Source organism: Pleurodeles waltl, chromosome 8, assembly GCF_031143425.1.
Source record: "Pleurodeles waltl isolate 20211129_DDA chromosome 8, aPleWal1.hap1.20221129, whole genome shotgun sequence".
Classification (NCBI taxonomy): Eukaryota; Metazoa; Chordata; class Amphibia; order Caudata; family Salamandridae; genus Pleurodeles; species Pleurodeles waltl.
The window spans coordinates 468,574,962-468,593,694 of record NC_090447.1 but is presented as its reverse complement, the minus strand read 5'-3'; the positions used below and the strand labels follow the sequence as shown (position 1 = coordinate 468,593,694).

The window sequence follows — 18,733 nt, the reverse complement described above, 5'->3', positions numbered from 1 at the left end:
ATGACTCCCCTGAGATGTCGCACTCTTCGAGTCCATGCATAAAGGGTTCCAGAGATCACCTTTTACTGTTTGGGTTTTTGGCACGGTACTGCTTGTGAGCCGGGAGGGTTGGGCGGACAGTTACAACTTGTTGTATGATTGGCCTAGTTGCCTACAAGCAAAAGTGCTGTCATCCCTAAACCAGGAGGCTAGCCTGTGAACGTGAGTCCAACTACAACACTTTCCTCTTCAGCACCCTTTTTCCCCTCCATCCTGAATGCACTACATTGCATCTTCCTCTTTTTACCACCCCAAACATACAGTACACTCATTCACATTTAAGCACTTTATTTCATTTAGCTTTTGCCTTCTAAATATTTTGACCTCTATGCACCTCTTTACACACATTTACACTGAATTTAATTTACAACTGGAATACATGACTATTGTTCTGAGTGCTCTTCAGAGAGGGCAGCCCACTGTCGGACACTTTGCTTTGCCTTCTTCTTCAGCACCATCGCTCTACAATCAAAGTGCCCTCATAAACACCTGGCATGAGTCAAAGTGTGAACTATGCAAGAGTAATACAATGCACAGAAACATAGCATGATAAAACAGCTAACTCTCTTGGGGAATGTAACATTAAATAAAATGTGAAATAAGAGGAACTAAATGGCTGACATGCATTACACACATTTTAACTTTCATTGTTCACTTATCACTCCATATTTGTGGCATTAATGTTAAGGACATGAAAATAGGTCCAGTTTAACACCATACAGCATATGACTGTCATTGTCTCGGATTGTGACTGTTCCATGCGTTGAACCCTATTTGTCTTGGTTTTCAAGTTTTAGAATAATTTCCTTTTTAACACTTTTTAGACTTAATCTAATTCATTTTAAGGTAGCTTTCCCTGAACCATGTTTCTGGAAAAAGGATTTACCACTTTGTCCCTGTGACTCCAAATCAACCCAGAGCACTTTGCATTTTTTTCTTTTTTGCCCTTTATATGCTGCACCTAGAGGGGCCTTTATTTTACCCACGTTATGTCTTTTTAGACCTATTCATTATAAGGAAGCCCTGCTATACCTTCAGAGATTGCCTAATATCCAAATTTGTCACCATGTATTAGACTTTGTCACAGCTTCTTTACGTATTAGGAAAAGGCCTACTTCTTTTTAAATATTTTATGTACGTATAGTATATCTTTTTAACGCTAACATTTGTACTTTTCTGACTTTGTGATTTTTAATCATGTCTAGTATATTTATCTATGTATGTTAAGGGGTTTCAGATTGGATGTTCATCTGGTGCTTCCAGTAATGGTTTTAAAGTTTTATTTTACTATTTATAGATTGGGAAATGTGTCTTGGTTTGTACTTTTATGGCAATTGCCGAATAAAGTTATTTGACTGACTGACTGACTGTCATTGTAAGCATGTATATCTCCCCTTGCGCTTGCCTCAGATATTTGGATCCATTTTGCAAGGGATCAAGAACCCTGCTCATCTGTTGCAACAGTTTCACATGGAACAAATACAGTAGCTCCACTTCTAAAGGACCCAGGGTCTGGAGTGTCACATGGGGGAAGTTAGCATGACAAGGGATCCCAGTACACTAAAAATAACACAAGATTAGCATTATAACACTTAACGTTACCGAAGACAAGGCACTTAGGCCTATATTTATACTTTTTGACGCAAACCTGCGCTAACACAGGTTTGCACCAAAAAGTATAGCGCAGGCTAGCACCATTCCTAGACGCTGTCCGGGTGCCATATTTAAGGAATGGCGCTAGCTGGCACTAAGGCCCTGTTAGCATCCTTGGAAAAAAATTGCCTCTAGGCAGTGTAGCGCCATTTTCTGGCGCACAAGCCCCATGGACATGGCTCCTGTCTTAGTAAAGACAGGAGCCATGCCCACCACCCCAATGGCCATGCCCAGGGAATGGATGTCCCCTGGCCATGGCCATTGGGGCCAGCGCCGTGCAGGGGGCCCCATCAGGGACCCCTAGAGGCGTTGGACAAAAAAAAAGAAAATACTCACCCGGACTTACCTTCGGATGGGTCCCCCATCTGTAGGTGACCTCCTGGTGTGGGTAGGGGTGGATGGGGGAGTCCCTGGGGACTGGGAAGGGCACCTGTGGGCAATTTCCATGGTCTCGGACCATGGAAATCTGCCTACAGGTCCCATTACGCCTGCCCATGCCCAGGAGTTAAATAATGGTGCTAAGTAGGCTTAGCACCATTATTTAAGGCCCTCCTCCTCCTGTGTGTGATTTTTGCACGGGAGGATAAATAAGGTGCTAGGGCCTTTGAGCCATTTTTTGCCCGGTAATGCCTACCTTGCATCTCATTGATGCAAGGTAGTATTCCGCAAGCAAAAAATTATGTTAACTCCAATATTTTGGCGCTGGACATGTCTAGTGCCAAAATATAAATATGGACTTAACTTTGCGCCGGATCTGCGTAAACAAAATGACGCAAATCCAGAGAAAACAGAGTATAAATATGCCCCTATATAATACATGCTTGCATCCACTCCTACTGTGTGACGAATGGGGTAAGGGTGGGATCTATGCCTGTTAATGACAGATGGATGCCCTCATGCACGGATGAAGACTCAGACCCCCATAATCATGATGCTAAAAGTGTCACTGACCTATAGTGGATACTGCCATAGACCACAATGGAAATGTAGGGTTTTAGAGCATCAGCCCTGTGTCGTGCGTCGCAGTGTAGAAAGTTGAATTACTGCCTGGCTTCCGTCTCCTGCTTCAAAGCGAGGCAGGGCAGGCAGCCAGGGAAAGATGGTCCGGGCTTAAATGCATCGATTTGTTTAGACATAACGATCGTATCTCTAAACAAATCAATCTATTTAATATTTTTTATATTAATGTGTAGGAATTTCACAGGGGCGCAGCCCCTCAGCCCTAAGAGAGAAACAGTCCCTTGTGAGTGATCAGGCCAGTGTGCTGGAATATGTCTGATTTCTGTAATTTTATCTAGTAGGATATCTACAAGAGATTAGTCAAATCTTGAATAATGTCATTATTTGTTACTAAAAGTGAATCCTCGCAGTACACTGACTCCCTTACAGCAAACATCTCATCAGTCAAATCTTGCATTGTTTCTCAATACATTCCTGACCCTGGGGGTATTCATGAACTGTCTTTTAGTATATCTTTCGAATTAATTATTTATCAGTGTATTAAAATGCAATCAAATTCGGAATATGGAAATCTAATACATTTGAAATGTAACGCCACAATTTAGACCATAAAAAACCAGAGCATCTAAAGGATGTCTACCTGTACGTGACTTTTCCAGTGACCCACCGAACTGATGGGTCCATTTAGAATCTATAAGGTCTATGCCAGAAACTTTTTTTTTAATAAGGAAGGCTAACCCCATTGAACGAACTTTACTACTTGGTGCACCCAGCCTTATTTACTAAAAAATGCTTTACACTCTGCTAAAGTCAGTTGTGTTTCTTGCAATATTACTACTTGTCAGTATTGGCAGATCAATTTTTGTTCCTTTTTGATGAGAAGGCTGTTACCATTTCTTGTTAATTTTGCTTTTGTTTAATCCTTCATCACCATCTTGTCACAAATTCATTTCCATTCCACCACCCCCTCAATTTCTATTACAAAGAAATTACAATGTGAATGGGAAAAATGTTTGCTTTTTATCCCATTATGGATACCACCAAGTGCTCCGGTCCTCGGAACTCTCACCGATTTCTGTGGCAAGTAACTTTTATGATTATTCGGGTCTTTGGCTGCAAAGCTAATATGATATTGTAAAACGCAGATAAGAAATAACTCATTATTAAAACAAACATGTTTGCATTTGGTTTGTCCTTCTGTTCCTTCCTCTCCTAGGGCCAGATGTAGCAAAACGGCAATTTGCGACTTGCAAATTGCGAGTCCCTGCGACTCGCAATTTGCAAGTCGCAAATTGCTTTGCAGTACGGTGTCTCAGACACCGACTGCGACTCGCTATGGGGTCGCAATGACCCACCTCATGAATATTCATGAGGTGGGTCGCAAATTGCGGCCCCATAGCGAGTATAGGCACTCGCTAACATGGAGGCCTGCTGTCGTCAGCAGACCTCCATGTTTGTGACTGCTTGATCAATAAAGCAGTTATTTTTTTTTTAAGTGTACCACTCCCTGCCCTGAAAAAATATTTGTGGGTCCAGTCACAAACTGGAAGGGGTCCCATGGGGACCCCTTCCAATTTGCGAGTGGGTTACCATCCACTTGAAGTGAATGGTAACTGCGATGCTACGCGGTCGCAAATGGTATTGCATACCACTCAGACTCGCAAATAGGAAGGGAACACCCCTTCCTATTTGCGAGTCGGAAATGCATTTTGCGAGTCGGTCCCGACTCGCAAAATGCATTCCTGAATAGGAAACTGCGATTTGCGACTCGCAAACGGCAAATTTTGCCGTTTGCGAGTCGCTAACAGTTTCCTACATCTGGCCCCTTCTTCCTTCCCCTGTCCTCTTATTATCTTGTTTATTTGGTGTCTATTCTACAAAAACCTCTGTGCTTTCTCTAAATGGAACTACTCATGGTGTTAATTAACTCATGTAATTATTCCACTTTACTTATATTGTGCATCTCACTTGTCCATTTAATTCTAAGCATGGCTTGGAATCGTAATTGCACTTTGGCTTCAAGCTCATGTAGTTCTCCTATTTGCGACCAAGATCCCATTACTGCTATTCTGAAGTTCTACATATATTAGATTTAATTAATTATGTAAAATCTTTGCTGGCCAAGGTTTTAGCTTTCAGTGTCAGACCCAGGACTTGCACTTTGGTGGTGTAAGACAATAAGGACCACATGTCCGAATATTAGGTTTTGTGACTCGCAATTTGTGAGTCGCAAAACCTAATGTACAACAGTGTCAATGACACTATTTGCGATTCCCAATGGGGTTGCAAATTACCTACCTCATCAATATTCATGGGGTAGGTCGCAATTTGCAACCCCATTGGGCATGACCGTCCTCACAGGGATAGGGGCCTTCTGGGGACAGCAGACTGCTTTTAAATAAAGCAATTTCTGTTTTTCTTAAAGGTGGCTTGTTTTCCTTAAAGAAAAATGGGAAGGATTTCAAAAACAAAAATGAAACCTTTTTTTTAATTTTTTCAGAGCAGAGTGATCCGTGGGACCACTGCCTGCTCTGAAAAAATATTCAGAGGAAGGGTTCACGTGGGAACCCCTTCCCCTTTGGGAATGGGTTCGCACCAATTTGAAATTGGTGCTAACTGCAATTGTTTTGTGACCGCATTTACGGTCACAAAACAATCATACATTACACTGCGACTCGCAATTAGGATGGGAACGCCCCTTCCTAATTACGACTCGCAAACCTATTTTGCAATTTGGTAAATAGATTACCAAATCGCGAAACAGGGTATGTACATACTAAAATGCTTTTTACTTGTCACAAACGCCCCGATTCTGCAAATCGGGTGTTTTGCAACAAGAAAAAAGGTACAAACATCTGGCCCTAAATTCTTTAAGGTCTTCCTTTGTTTATTCTGATCCTCGTTTTATCAATGGGGAGTTTCTATAGACTCTCTGAATTTCCTTTTCTAGATCAATTTCCTAATTGTCTTTGAGGACTTCTTTAAAAAGACATTATGGCCCTCATTACAACACTGGCGGTCGGTAGTAAAGCGGCGGTAAAACCGCCAACAGGCCGGGGGTAAAAAAAAAGGAATTATGACCGTGGCAGAAACCACAAACATAGACACCCACTTTAACACTCCGACTGCCACGGCGGTACAAACAAACAGCATGGTGGTCACCGCCAACAGACAGGCAGAAGACAATGTACCTCCCACACTATTATGACAGGCCAATCGGCCACCTTTTCCGGTGCGGATTTAACGCAAGCAAAAACACGACGGAAACAGGACTTGGAAGGGAAAATACTCACCTCTACACATTCCACGAGGAACCAGGGCACCATGTAGCCTGAACTCCAAATACTCCCTGTGATTGTCTTTCTGCTCCTCTACCAGGAGCACGACTGACGGCGGCAACGATCACGGGGGAGGGGGAGGGAAAAGAGAGTGACACACACGCAACAGGCAACACCCCCACCCCCACCCTCACCTACAACAACACACACAAATACATGCTGAAACATTACATTTACACCCCCCCAACCCCCCTTTGAAGAACGCAAGGACAAAAGGAAATGATTGTAATCATTGTAATCAATAAACATCCATTAGTCAAAAATGTATATACACAATAAACAAATATGTACACCAAGAATTCAAGTCCAGGTACTGCACCTACATAGTCCGTGGACCACTGGACCCAAAATGCATGGGCGAGGCCCACACAAGATACCCGATCGAAACGGAGAGAACACTGCAGGGGCATCAGATTGAAATAAAACAGGCACCTCAGGGAGAAGGGAAGGTGGGGCACCTCAGCCGGATGAGTGCACGCCGCTAGCTCCATGAGGGGGCTCCATCCTGGGGAGTGCAAAGCCACAGTCTCACAAGTCTCTCCAGTGGGTGGTTTGCCCACTGCTGCATCCTGGGGAGTGCAAAGCCACAGTCTCTCAAGTCTCTCCAGTGGGTGGGTTGCCCACTGCTTTATCCTGGGGAGTGCAAAGCCACAGTCTCTCAAGTCTCTCCAGTGGGTGGTTTGCCCACTGCTTTATCCTGGGGAGTGCAAAGCCACAGTCTCTCAAGTCTCTCCAGTGGGTGGGTTGCCCACTGCTTTATCCTGCGGAGTGCAAAGCCACAGTCTCTCAAGTGGATATCAGTCTCCACTGGTTCTGGATGGGGCTTTGTGCTCAGAGTGCTTCATCCTGCCAAGGACAGAGGTAGTGGATGTATCTCTCCACTGGTTCTGGAGGGGGCTTTGTGCCCAGAGTGCTTCATCCTGCCAAGGACTGAGGTAGTGGATGCCTTTCTTCACTGGTTCTGGAGGGGGCTTTGTGCCCAGAGTGCTTCATCCTGCCAAGGACAGAGGTAGTGAATGTATCTCTCCACCGGTTCTGGAGGGGCCTTTGTGCCCAGAGTGCTTCATCCTGCCAAGGACAGAGGTAGTGGATGTATCTCTCCACTGGTTCCGGAGGGGGCTTTGTGCCCAGAGTGCTTTATCCTGCCAAGGACAGAGGTAGTGGATGCTTTTCTCCACTGGTTCTGGAGGGGGCTTTGTGCCCAGAGTCATCCTGCCAAGGACTGAGGTAGTGAATGCCTTTCTCCACTGATTCTGGAGGGGGCTTTGTGCCTAGAGTGCTTCATCCGGCCAAGGACTGGGGTAGTGGATGTGATACTCCACTGACGGTGGTGTAACATGGAAGCTGGCCAGGCCCCTGAAACTGACCACCAGCCATGTACAGATGACCACTGGAGATGGCAGCCATGTCTGCGGTGGTGCCACTGGCTCAGGTTGTTGCGGGGCTGCTGGCGGGGCTGGCGGCGGTGTCATTAGCGGCGGTGCTTTCGGCGGTCATTGTGGTGTCGGTGCTGGCTCACTGACTGCTGTGCTGGTGGCTGGCTCACTGACTGCCGTGCTGGTGGCTGGCTCACTGACCGCGGTGCTGGGGGCGGTGTCTGTAATGGCGGTGCTGGTGGCTGGCTCACTGACCGCAGTGCTGGCGGCAGTGTCTGTAATGGCGGTGCTGGTGGCTGGCTCACTGATCGCAGTGCTGCTGAAGGGCTCTGTATCTGGGCTGCTGGTGGCAGTGTCCTTCGCGATGGTGCATGTGGTGGTGCCGGTGGCGGTCTTGTCCGCCGTGCAGGTTGGCGGCGATGTTGACTTGCCTTTCTGCTTCAGGCCCTTCCCCACCATGGATGCTGGTGCAGCTGTCTTGCCACTCCCCACACTTCTCTTGGCTGAGCCCTTGGTGGAAGGTGTTTTGGCCTTCTCCCTCCAGGTTGTGGGCAACTTCTTCTGTTTTGGAGGTGGGGGAATGTCCTTGGCTCCCCCTTTGGGACACTGGCAGCCATGTTGCTTGCCACACTCCAAAAAAAGGGTATTGCTGGCACCACTGTGCCCGGTGATGTGGTGGCTGGGGTGCTGGGTTGGGACCTGGAAAGCTGGGCCCTAGGGGACGGCCGGGGGTGGGGGGGGAGGTGTAGGAAAGAGGTCAACATTTAAGGGGAAAAGTTATTTTGACACACTGGGATGGGTAGATGGAGCGGGTTTAGGAGTGGAGGAAGAGGTAGTGGTTGTAGAAGGTGTTCGTTTGCTAACTTTGGGTGAAGGTGCATGGGCTGGGGGCTGTCGTGAGGTGGATGGCTGTTGGGTGGGTGTGTGACTGCGTTTGTGTAGTTTGGGAGGAGGGCTCACAGACACACTGGTAGAGGACATAGGGGATGTGTGAATGGTAGTGCGGGTGGTGAGTGCACGTGAGTGGTGTGTGGTGATGGGCGTGCTGGTGATGGAGGTAGTGGCTGAAGATGTAGTGCATGCAGGTGTGAGTGGAGACGTGACAGGGAGGGAGGAGGGAGACGTGGAGGAGGGGGACACAGTGGAGGCAGTGGATGTTGGTATGTGTGCATGGGTATGATGCTTGTGTGAGTGTTTGTGGGATGTGTGGTGCTTATGTTTGCCAGAGCCACCCTTGTGTGTTGAGGTGTGTGCATGCTGGTCTGATGGTGTGCTTGGTATAGGCTGCGGTACTGGGGATTGGGTCTGGGTGTAGGAGGTTGGAGGGGGGAGGCTGGACACAGGGACAATGGCTGCCATCAGTGCAGAGGCCAGAGCCTGAAATGCTCTCTGTTGAGCTACCTGGTCAGAATCAATGCCCTCCAGGTATGCATTTGCCTCTCTACACCCTGGATGGCATTCAGAATGGTAGACTGCCCAACAGTGAGGGATCTCAGGAGGTCAATAGCCTCTTGACTGAGGGCAGCAGGGCTGACTGGGGCAGGGCCTGAGGTTTCTGGGGCGAAGGAGATGCCCACCCTCCTGGGTGAGCGGCCATGGGACACACGCTGAGGGGCTGCTGGGAGGGCGGTGCTGGTAGGGGGGTGGCAGCTGTACCTGTAAATGCAGTGGGCACAGAGGGGCCTGCCACCGCAAGGGAGCTTCTATCAGATGAAGAGTATGGTTCACTGGTTTCAGCTCCTGTCCCTGCCGTGGAGCTCCCCTCTCCCTCCGTCCCACTGGTGAATTCAGACTCCGTTGTCTGGCCCTCCAGGGCCATGTGGGATGGAGCTCCCTCCTGCTCCAGTGGCACAGCTCCTACGCCTGATGATGCTAATGCACACAAGAACAGGGAGACCACAAAAAGGGGGGGGGAAGAACGAAGAAAGACATGTTCAGTGCATACAATACCGCTACCGTTGGCGGACACTACAGACACAGCAGCCCTCTGCGCTACGCCATGCACTTGGATTTCCCTAATTAATCACAGGGACATGGGGTACATGGCCTATGGCCGATTGCTGCACACATGGAAGTCACAGGAGTCTGCCTAAGTGTAGATGGCTCTTACCACTGGTGGGGATGGGGTGCCACTTAGCCTGTCTCACAAAGGGTCCTTGCCTACAAAGCTCGCCTTAGCCTATGGGAACCCACTGCCCAACTCCCTCACCCAGACACCTCCAATGCGTGAAGAGTCAGCTGAATGTGAGTGTACTCACCCCCTTGTGGCTGCTATGATGCCCTCAAGTGCCAATCCAACTGTGGATACACCACCACCAGGATCAGGAACATCAGGGGGGTCATGGTGCGACGGGCACCCCTCCAATGTTGGGAGGCCATACCCAGCTGGGCCTCCACCGTCTTCTTGCTCCAGCGGAAAAGGTCCTCCCATCCATTACAGCAGTGGGTGCTCCGTCTGTGGTGGACCCCCAGGGTCCGGACGTCCTTGGCGATGGCACGCCAAATATCCTTCTTCTGGTGGGCGCTGACCTAGAGGAATTGTACAGGGGAAACTTTGACACTTTTACCGTCCGGACCGTCATACTCATTGCCCAGCAGTTACTACCCTTGCCCTGACGCACATACACTCACCATCCGATCATGTAGGCCTCATCTCCCCCCCGTTTCTTCCATCCACACCACTCCAAACAGGCATTGCCCATACGGCATGCTCACAGTGTACCTGCTTGTCTGGAGGACCGTAGAGTAGCGTGTACTGGGAGAGGGCCCCATCCACTAGTTTGTCCAACTCCGCCGATGTGAAGGCAGGGGCCCTTTCCCCAGACACATGAGCCATTGTCACTTCCAGACACAGGTCACAGCAGCACTTGCACTGTAGGTCCTCTCCTGTCGAAGATCAGTTATCAAGTGAGTGAACAGAGAGAAAATGAAGGTCACGTCCGCGGCGGTGCGTACCGTCACCGCCGGTGTACATTGTCATTGGCTCCTAGGACCAATAGGGTCCAATGTTAACCAATGCAGGATTGCGCCGCGGTCTTCGAACGCCTACCCCGACGGTGTACAACGCCAGCACAGTTACCTCATATCCCCTTGTCCCACAGTACAGGTCAGGCAGCCGCCATTTCAGGTGGCCACATGGCATTATTTTTTAATGCGTCGCACATATATAGGCCTTGCATATACACAGACACAGGCACATAGCATATTGACAAATGTATGCAATATTATTGTTTTTTTCCTACCTCAGTGTTGGCTGACTCTGTGCTCGCTGTTCTCCTCCATAGGGCACGTCTGCTGGGGTAGGTGAGGAGATGGCGGCATCCTCCGGTGCACAGACCGCTGGTGGACCTGTCGACAATGGAAGAGCGACATGTAATAGTCACCTACAGACTAGATTGTGCCACAATCCAGTAACTGTGTGCCCAGTTGGAGCCAGACCTGATGTTAGCAATCCGCCATCCCACAGGAATCCCCCCTCTAGTGCAGGTCCTGTCAGTACTCCATTTCCTGGCAAGTGGGTCTTTTCAAACTACAGTGGCCATTGCATCAGGGAAGTCCCAGCCAATGTTCTCTAACGTGTTGTCCAGAGTGTTGTCTGCCCTGCTGAAAAACATGCGCAGCTACATCGTTTTCCCTCAGGTGGAGGATTTGCCTACAGTGAAAGGTGACTTCTATGTCCTAGGACATATCCCCAACATCGTAGGTGCCATTGATGGGACACACGTGGCCTTGGTACCCCCCGCAGGAGTGAACAGGTGTACAGAAACCGGAAAAGCTATCATTCGATGAATGTGCAGATGGTGTGTTTGGCAGACCAGTACATCTACCATGTGAATGCCAGGTTTCCTGGCTCAGTGCATGACGCTTACATAGCAGCATCCCTTATGTGATGGGGCAACTCCAGAGGCACCATGTGTGGCTACTAGGTGAGGACAAGGACCCTATACCGTGTGAATAGTTGTCTGGGTCTGGGGTTAGTGTGTGTCTAACAGTTGTCCCTCGACATTTGCAGGTGACTCTGGGTACCCCAACCTGTCATGGCTACTGACCCCAGTGAGAAATCCCAGGACAAGGGCGGAGGAATGCTATAATGAGGCACATGGGTGAAGTAGGAGAGTCATAGAGAGGATATTCGGCCTCCTGAAGGCCAGGTTCTGGTGCCTCCATATGACAGGCGGTTCCCTCTACTACTCACCAAAGAAGGTGTGCCAGATCATCGTGGCCTGCTGTATGCTGCACAACTTGGCTTTGCAACAACAGGTGCCTTTTCTGCAGGAGGATGGTCCAGAAGGGGGTCTTGTGGCAGCTGTGGAGCCTGTGGACAGTGAAGAAGAGGAGGCAGAAGAGGAGGACATAGACAACAGAAACACTGTGATCCAGCAATACTTCCAGTGAGACACAGGTAAGAAGACATCACCGCCTCCTACATCTCATAAAATTGTAAGACCTATCATCTGTCTGTCACTTTCACCCAGTGTATAGGCCCTGACTTGTCACTTTGCCTTTCCATTTCACAGATGTGGGTCCCACTGTGTGACCTCTGGTATGTTACCTCATGGACTAGAGCTGTGTGGCATAGGTATGTTGACAAATTGAAAGGACATTGGTATTTTCCTCAGTTATTGCAAATACACATTTGTGAAAGCACAGACTGACTCCATAACGGGTGTTTATTTAAGTGCAAAATGGTTGAGGTGGTATTAAAGTGGTCAGGGGTGATGGTGGAGGAATGTCCATGGCAGAGTCCAGTCTATTTGTCTAACAGGTGCATTCTCCAAAGGGGCATAGGAAGTAGAGCTAGGGCAGTTTAAGGACATAGAGGGTGACAAAGTGGGACAGAAGGATGACAATCAGGGTGGTCTCATTTCTTGGCGGGGGTCTTGGCATTGATCTCTGTCTTTGTCGTGGATCTCAGGGACCGCGTGCGGGGTGGTTCTCCATCTGCAGGGGGGGGGGGGTGCTGGTGTTGTGGTCCTGTGGTGGTTCCTCCTGTCCACTAGCACCGGCGGAGGTGGCGGGCAGTTCATCGTCCAGGCTAGTGTCAGGGGCCCCTTGTTGTGCCACAGTGTCCCTCCTGGTGTTAACAAGGTCCTTCAGCACCCATACAATGGTGCCCAGGGTGGATTTGGGTTCCTCCCTGAACTCCAAATACTGTTCCTCCTGCAGCCTCTGGATCTCCTGAAATTTGGCCAGTACCATTGCCATTGTCTCCTGGGAATGATGGTACGCTACCATGATGTTAGAGAGGGCCTCTTGGAGAGTGGGTTCCCTGGGCCTGTCCTCCCCCTGTCGCACAGCAGACCTCCCAGTTCCCCTCTTTTCCTGGGCCTCTGTTCCCTGAACCGTGTGCCCACTGCCCCCAGGTCCCTGCTGTTCTTGGGGTGGTGGGTTTGCCTGGGTTCCCTGTAGTGATGGACACACTGCTGCTTGAAGTGTCCTGGGGACAGAGGGATGGGCCCCCTGGGTGGGTGCTGTGCTGGTGTTTCCTGAGGGGGGAGGCTCTGTGGTGGCCTGTGACAATGTCAGGGGAACCGACTGTCCCGAGGTCCCAGATGGGCCGGGCTGGTCATCTAGATCCAGTTGGACAGAGCTGCTGTCATCACTGTGGGCCTCTTCTGTGGGGGGAGTGGACATGTCTGGAACCTCCTGTCCAGTGACGTTGGGTAGGGGTCCTGCAGGGGTGTAAAGGCATGATTATTGCATCTGTGTGTGCCATGGTGTGCAATGTGTTGGTGACCCTGTACCCCAGTGCTTACATTCTTGTGTAGGACATTGTGTGATATTTGGTTTGGGGATCTGCGTGGGTATGTGTAGTGGACATGCATTGGTGATGGGTGTCCATGCTCTGTTGTTGCATGCAGTGCTTGGTGTTGGGATGGGTGGTTTGTGATAGTGGGACATATGTGAGGAGTTGGAGTGATGGGCGTGAGGGTGGGGGTATGTGATAGCATTCAGGTAGGGTGGGGGATATGGTAGTTAAAGATTTGAGTTACCAGAGTCCATTCCTCCAGCTACTCCTGCAAGGCCCTTGGATGCAGTATAGCCAAGATCTGCTCCTCCCATGTTGTTAGTTGTGGGGGAGGAGGTGGGGGTCCGCCCCCAGTCCGCTGAACTGCAATGTGGTGTCTTGAGACCACGGAACGCACCTTTCCCCGTACGTCGTTCCACCTCTTCCTGATGTCATCAAGTGTTCTTGTGTGGTGTCCCACTGCGTTGACCCTGTCCACAATTCTGCGCCATAGCTCCATCTTCCTAGCTATGGAGGTGTGCTGCACCTGTGATCTATATAGCTGTGGCTCTACCTGGATGATTTCCTCCACCATGACCCTGAGCTCCTCCTCAGAAAACCTGGGGTGTCTTTGCGGTGCCATGGGGTGGTGTGGGTGATGTGTGAGGTGGTGTGTGTTGTGATGAGTGGGGTGATATTTAGGGGTGTGTGGTGTTTTGTGCGTGGATGTGTATGAGTAATGGTGTTGTGTGCCTCTGTATGCTGGTGTGGTCTTTGCTTTTCTGTCTCTCTGCTTCTTCCACATTTTTTGTTGTGAGGGTTTGTGGGTAATGTGGGTGTGTGTTTTATATTGTATTGGGTGTGTGGGAGTGGTGTGTGTATGTGTATCAGGTGTGTGTATTTTGAATTGTCCAATGTGGTAGTGTTTTGTAAATGTGTGTGTATTTTAAGCACGGCGGTGTGTACCGCCAATGGAATACCGTGGTTGAAAGACCGCCGCGTGGATTCGTGTGTTGTGATAGTGTGGGCGTATTCCTGTTGGCGTGATGGTGGAGGTTTTGTTATCGCCAATTTATCACTGACCTTTGGTGTGGCGGACTTGTGTGGGTGTCTAGATTTTGGCGGATTCTGAGCTGTGGGTCATAATGGCTGTGGTGGAATTCCACAGCCGCGACGGTGTGTTGGCGGTCTTCTGCACAGCGGTAAGCGGGATTTACTGCCAATGTTGTAATGAGGGCCAAAATCTTATGGTCACTGCTTTCAGTGCCTTTGGGACATTTACCACTGATTGTGCAGAGAATGATGTTCCTGACATCTGATCTCATCTTGTTGGCTCTGATTTCATTGTTTCAATAGAGTTATTTTGGAGGTATTTTGGTCAGTTCTTGATCCATTTTATCCATATTTATTTTAGTACTTTAGTTCTCTGTGTGATTTCGTAAATTTTTGTTTTCAAGGTTCACACGGGTCCTGAGTATCTTTCTGATTAGATTTAGATATCTCAAGTGTATTCTCGAACTCAGACGTGAGATCCATCAATATTTTGTCCAGCGAAACCATACTAGAAGTTAAATGTGGTTCTTTTGTTATGTTGCTCATAATTACCACTGCAATGGGGCTTTCACCAGACAGCCCAAGGCTTATTTCCCTGGGTGGTGCATCCTCAGTTGATCTATGAGCTCCTCAAACATGTTCGTCGTATTTATGTACTGATTAAATAAAAAGCTGGGACAATCAAAGGCAGGGTCTGTGTAGAATTGGCAGTGTGGCCAGTATGATCTGTGAGGACAAAGGTATCTGCATGGTTTTTGTGAAAATCCCTGTCCAGCAATGTAGCAGATTTGTTAGGGACTAGTGTAAAAAATGAGCAGTTGTTTGGGAACACTTATGAAATGTCCCCTTTGATGCAAAGTAGTGAAATGTGTGCATAACAATACTTTTCTTTACTGTAGGCAGCTGTCCAATGCTGCAAAGCAAATTCATACGCAACATTTTGAGCTTTTTATCACTTCTGTAAAGCAAACCCTGGGCAAAGTGTTGCTAAACCGCCTAAGTCTATGAAAGTCTATTATTCTTACCTGCCATTGCAAAACTTAACAAATGAAGGTCTCTAAGTTCAATGCCACTGTACTCTTCACATGAGAAAATATTTTCATCCTGAAAACATTAATACATTTTTCATGTCACAGTTATTCAAATGGCAACGCATTCCTGTCGAACGAAATACGCTTCCAAGAAGTGAAAGAAGAAGATTTTGAATTCAATTACATTTGCAAGTTGGATAGCCCTTCTGGAAACAAAAAGAAAACATTTGTACTCAGAAGAAAAGGTACGGTCAAAAGGTTAAACCAATTGTCAGTATACATTTAGTTTTGTATCATGTAACAATGAAATGCTGTTGTAGTATAGCCTTATACTCCCCTGCCGAGGGCTATAATAGTTATTAAAGTCCCTGAGCCACAGTGATAGGCCACAGTGGCAGGCAAGGGCCTATATTGAGGGAGAAGAAGTTTAGCGTTTATATATATATATATATATTTATATATATATATATATATATATGTATATATATATATATATATATATATGTATATTACCTAGAGGTGGTCGCCGCTAGGTAGTTATAGCTAGGACCTAGTTTCTATATATAAAGCATTTTTTTACCTGCCTATATCTTTGGTGCCGCTTGACGAATCTTCCCGAAACCTTACGAAAATATTTGCCAGTCACATCAGCTACTTCTGGAAAGTTTCAAGGTAATCCATTTAGTAGGTGGCCGAAAAAAAGAGGTCTCAAAACACTTTTTCCACATTCATTTTTCCATAGGGAATTTGAACAGTGATAGCGCTGAAATTAGTGGACAAAATTACACCAAATTTGGCAGAAAGGTAGGTCCTGGTCCAGAAAGCAACCTTTTTCTTTTTTGGTGTAAATTCATTCAGTAGTTTTTGAGAAATTAAGGGGAAAATAAAGATGTATACATAGGGACGTGAAGGATTTGCGACCCGTCCCGATCTTGTGCTGAAATCTGATTGGCTGTCATCACTTCAACCAGGAAGTGTTGGCAGCCATCTTGGGGCTCGTGGCCTAAGGTAACTATGACTCAAGCCCTCGTCATGCACTGCTAATTACCACACAAATTACAGGACTCATGGCATCTTTGATAACATCGTCAATAATATCAGTGTAATATTTGCAGTAAACATTTTGACAAAAAAAAGTGTGCATGGTGAGGGCACATGTTATAGTTACCGTAGGGCACGAGTTATAGTTACTTGAGGTAACTCTAACCGTAATCACTGGTAAATTTATTTGGTTTCGTACATTTAAAATGTGAGTCTAACTATAAAGTGCCTGTAACCTCTGTTTTTTTAAATTAATGTCTGTTTTTTTCATTATATTTCCTAACTATATTGTCCCTGTAACCTTAGTTTTTTTCAGTGAATATATTTATATTCACTGAAAAAAACAAAGGTTAGAAGGATGCTATAGCTAGGAAATAGAATTTTAAAAAAGCCTTAGAAATTCACATTGAAAAACAAAGATCATAGGGACGTTATAGTTATGTTCTTAATGTACTTGCACAAGACTAAAGAATTTCAGCAGTTAGAGTTATGTCAAGTAACTATAACTTGCGACCTAGGGTAACTATTACTCGCACCCCTATCATGCACAGTTTTTCTTCAATAATTAGACATCTAGGCCCATATTTATACTTTTTGACGCTAAACTGCGCTAACGCAGTTTAGCGTCAAAAAGTTTTGCGCCGGCTAACGCCATTCTGAAGCGCCATGCGGGCGCCGTATTTATTGAATGGCGTTAGCCGGCGCAAGCAGACCGGCGCTGCCTGGTGTGCGCGAGAAAAACCACGTACACCAGGCAGCGCCGGCGTAGGGGGAAAATGGCGCATGGGCGTCTTAAAATGGGGCAAGTCAGGTTACGTCGAAAAAATCGTCGTAACCCGACTAGCGCCATTTATTTTCGACGCCCATCCCCCATCAACATGACTCCTATCATTGTAAAGATAGGAGTCATGCCCCCTTGCCCAATGGCCATGCCCAGGGGACTTCTGTCCCCTGGGCATGGTCATTGGGCATAGTGGCATGTAGGGGGGCACAAATCAGGCCCCCCTATGCCAAAAAAAATTATTAAAAAAAAATAAAAAAATACTTACCTGAATGTCCCTGGGGTGGGTCCCTCCAGCCTTGGGTGTCCTCCTGGGGTGGGCAAGGGTGGCAGGGGGGGTCCCTGGGGGCAGGGGAGGGCACTCTGGGCTCATTTTGAGCCCACTTGTCCCTTAACGCCATGCCTGACCCAGGCGTTAAAAAGCGGCGCAAATGCGCCGTTTTTAGCCACGCCCACTCCCGGGCGTCTCTTTTGCCCGGGAGTATAAATACCACGTAAAGGCCTGGGAGTCATTTTTTAGACGGGAACGCCTCCCTTGCATATCATTAACGCAAGGAAAGGGTTCACGCTAAAAAATGACGCCCATTCCGGGAACTTTGGCGCTATTCGCCTCTAACGCCATAGTATAAATATGGCGTTAGTTGGCGTTAGTTTAGCGTCGAATTTGCGTCGAAAAAAACGACGCAAATTCGGCGCAAACGGAGTATAAATACGGCCCCTAATGTTTCACTGATATTTTTATTGACATAAAAGTTGTCATGAGTGCTGTAAGATCTTGGGTAATTAGCAGTGCAAGGCGATGGCGTGAGTTAAAGTTATTTTAGGCACCCCCACTACATTTAAACATTTTGCCCCAGGGAAGTGGTGGTCCCTGGGGCGGCAGGGGGGTGACATGGCCCCCCTGCATTTATAGAATGTTAGCCCCAGGAAGGTGGCAGTCCCTAGGGCCCAGAAGGGCCTGCAGGACCTCCCCTACTATATATTAAACATTATACCCCGGGAAGGTGGTGGTCCCCGGGGCTGCAGGCCCCCTATATATAATCAAAACAGTCCTGGGGAGGTGGCAGTCCCTGGGCACCGAGGGGGTCTGCAAGACCCCTCACTATTATAATTAAGTCATTTTACCATGGGGAAGTGGTGGTGCCTAGGGTGCGCTTGCCGCAAGGCCCTCTTTGGCTATTGAATTGAAGACTTGGGGAGGTGGTGGTCCTCAGGCCTAAATAAGCCCAGGAAGGGAGCCCCGTGTGCCCTTCATTTATTTTTTACATGCCCCAGGGCCTGGCCAACAGGGCGCTTAATTAAAACAAGCGCGGGAGAACACGCTTGTTTTTTTTATTTTTTCCGTGAATTCAAGACGTCCTTGTGAATTTGTTGCAAACATTTTATTGAAAAGCACTTTTTGCATTGCTGGGGTCCCTCTGGGACTCAGCACCAGAGCTAAGGAGTTAGGGTGTCCCTACACTGGCCCCTTTTATATTATTTACTTTTTTTCAGGGACTCGGCTGAAGCTGAGTCCCAAGATGGCTGTCAGCACTTCTCTGCATGAGCTCATTATTATTCGTGAAGTCGTCAGGGAGGATCCACGGCCCTAAATATACAAGTTTTCCTTTAATTTCTCTTAAACTACTGAATGGATTACACCAAATAACAAAAAGTGTATTCTGCGTACCAAAAGCTATCTTTCTGCCTAATTTGGTGTAATTCCATCCAGCGGTTTCGGGCTGTAGTCGTGT

General features: G+C 47.7%; 1 protein-coding gene across 1 annotated transcript in view; it reads left to right on the top strand.

The window, feature by feature from the left end:
• LOC138249532 (interleukin-18 receptor 1-like) overlaps positions 1–18,733 on the top strand; it is a 267,639-nt gene that overhangs the window by 122,698 nt on the left and 126,208 nt on the right. The window contains exon 3 of the mRNA XM_069203482.1: positions 15,284–15,423. Within this exon, the coding sequence (XP_069059583.1) occupies positions 15,284–15,423 (140 nt within the window). The remainder of the gene's footprint in view (positions 1–15,283; positions 15,424–18,733) is intronic.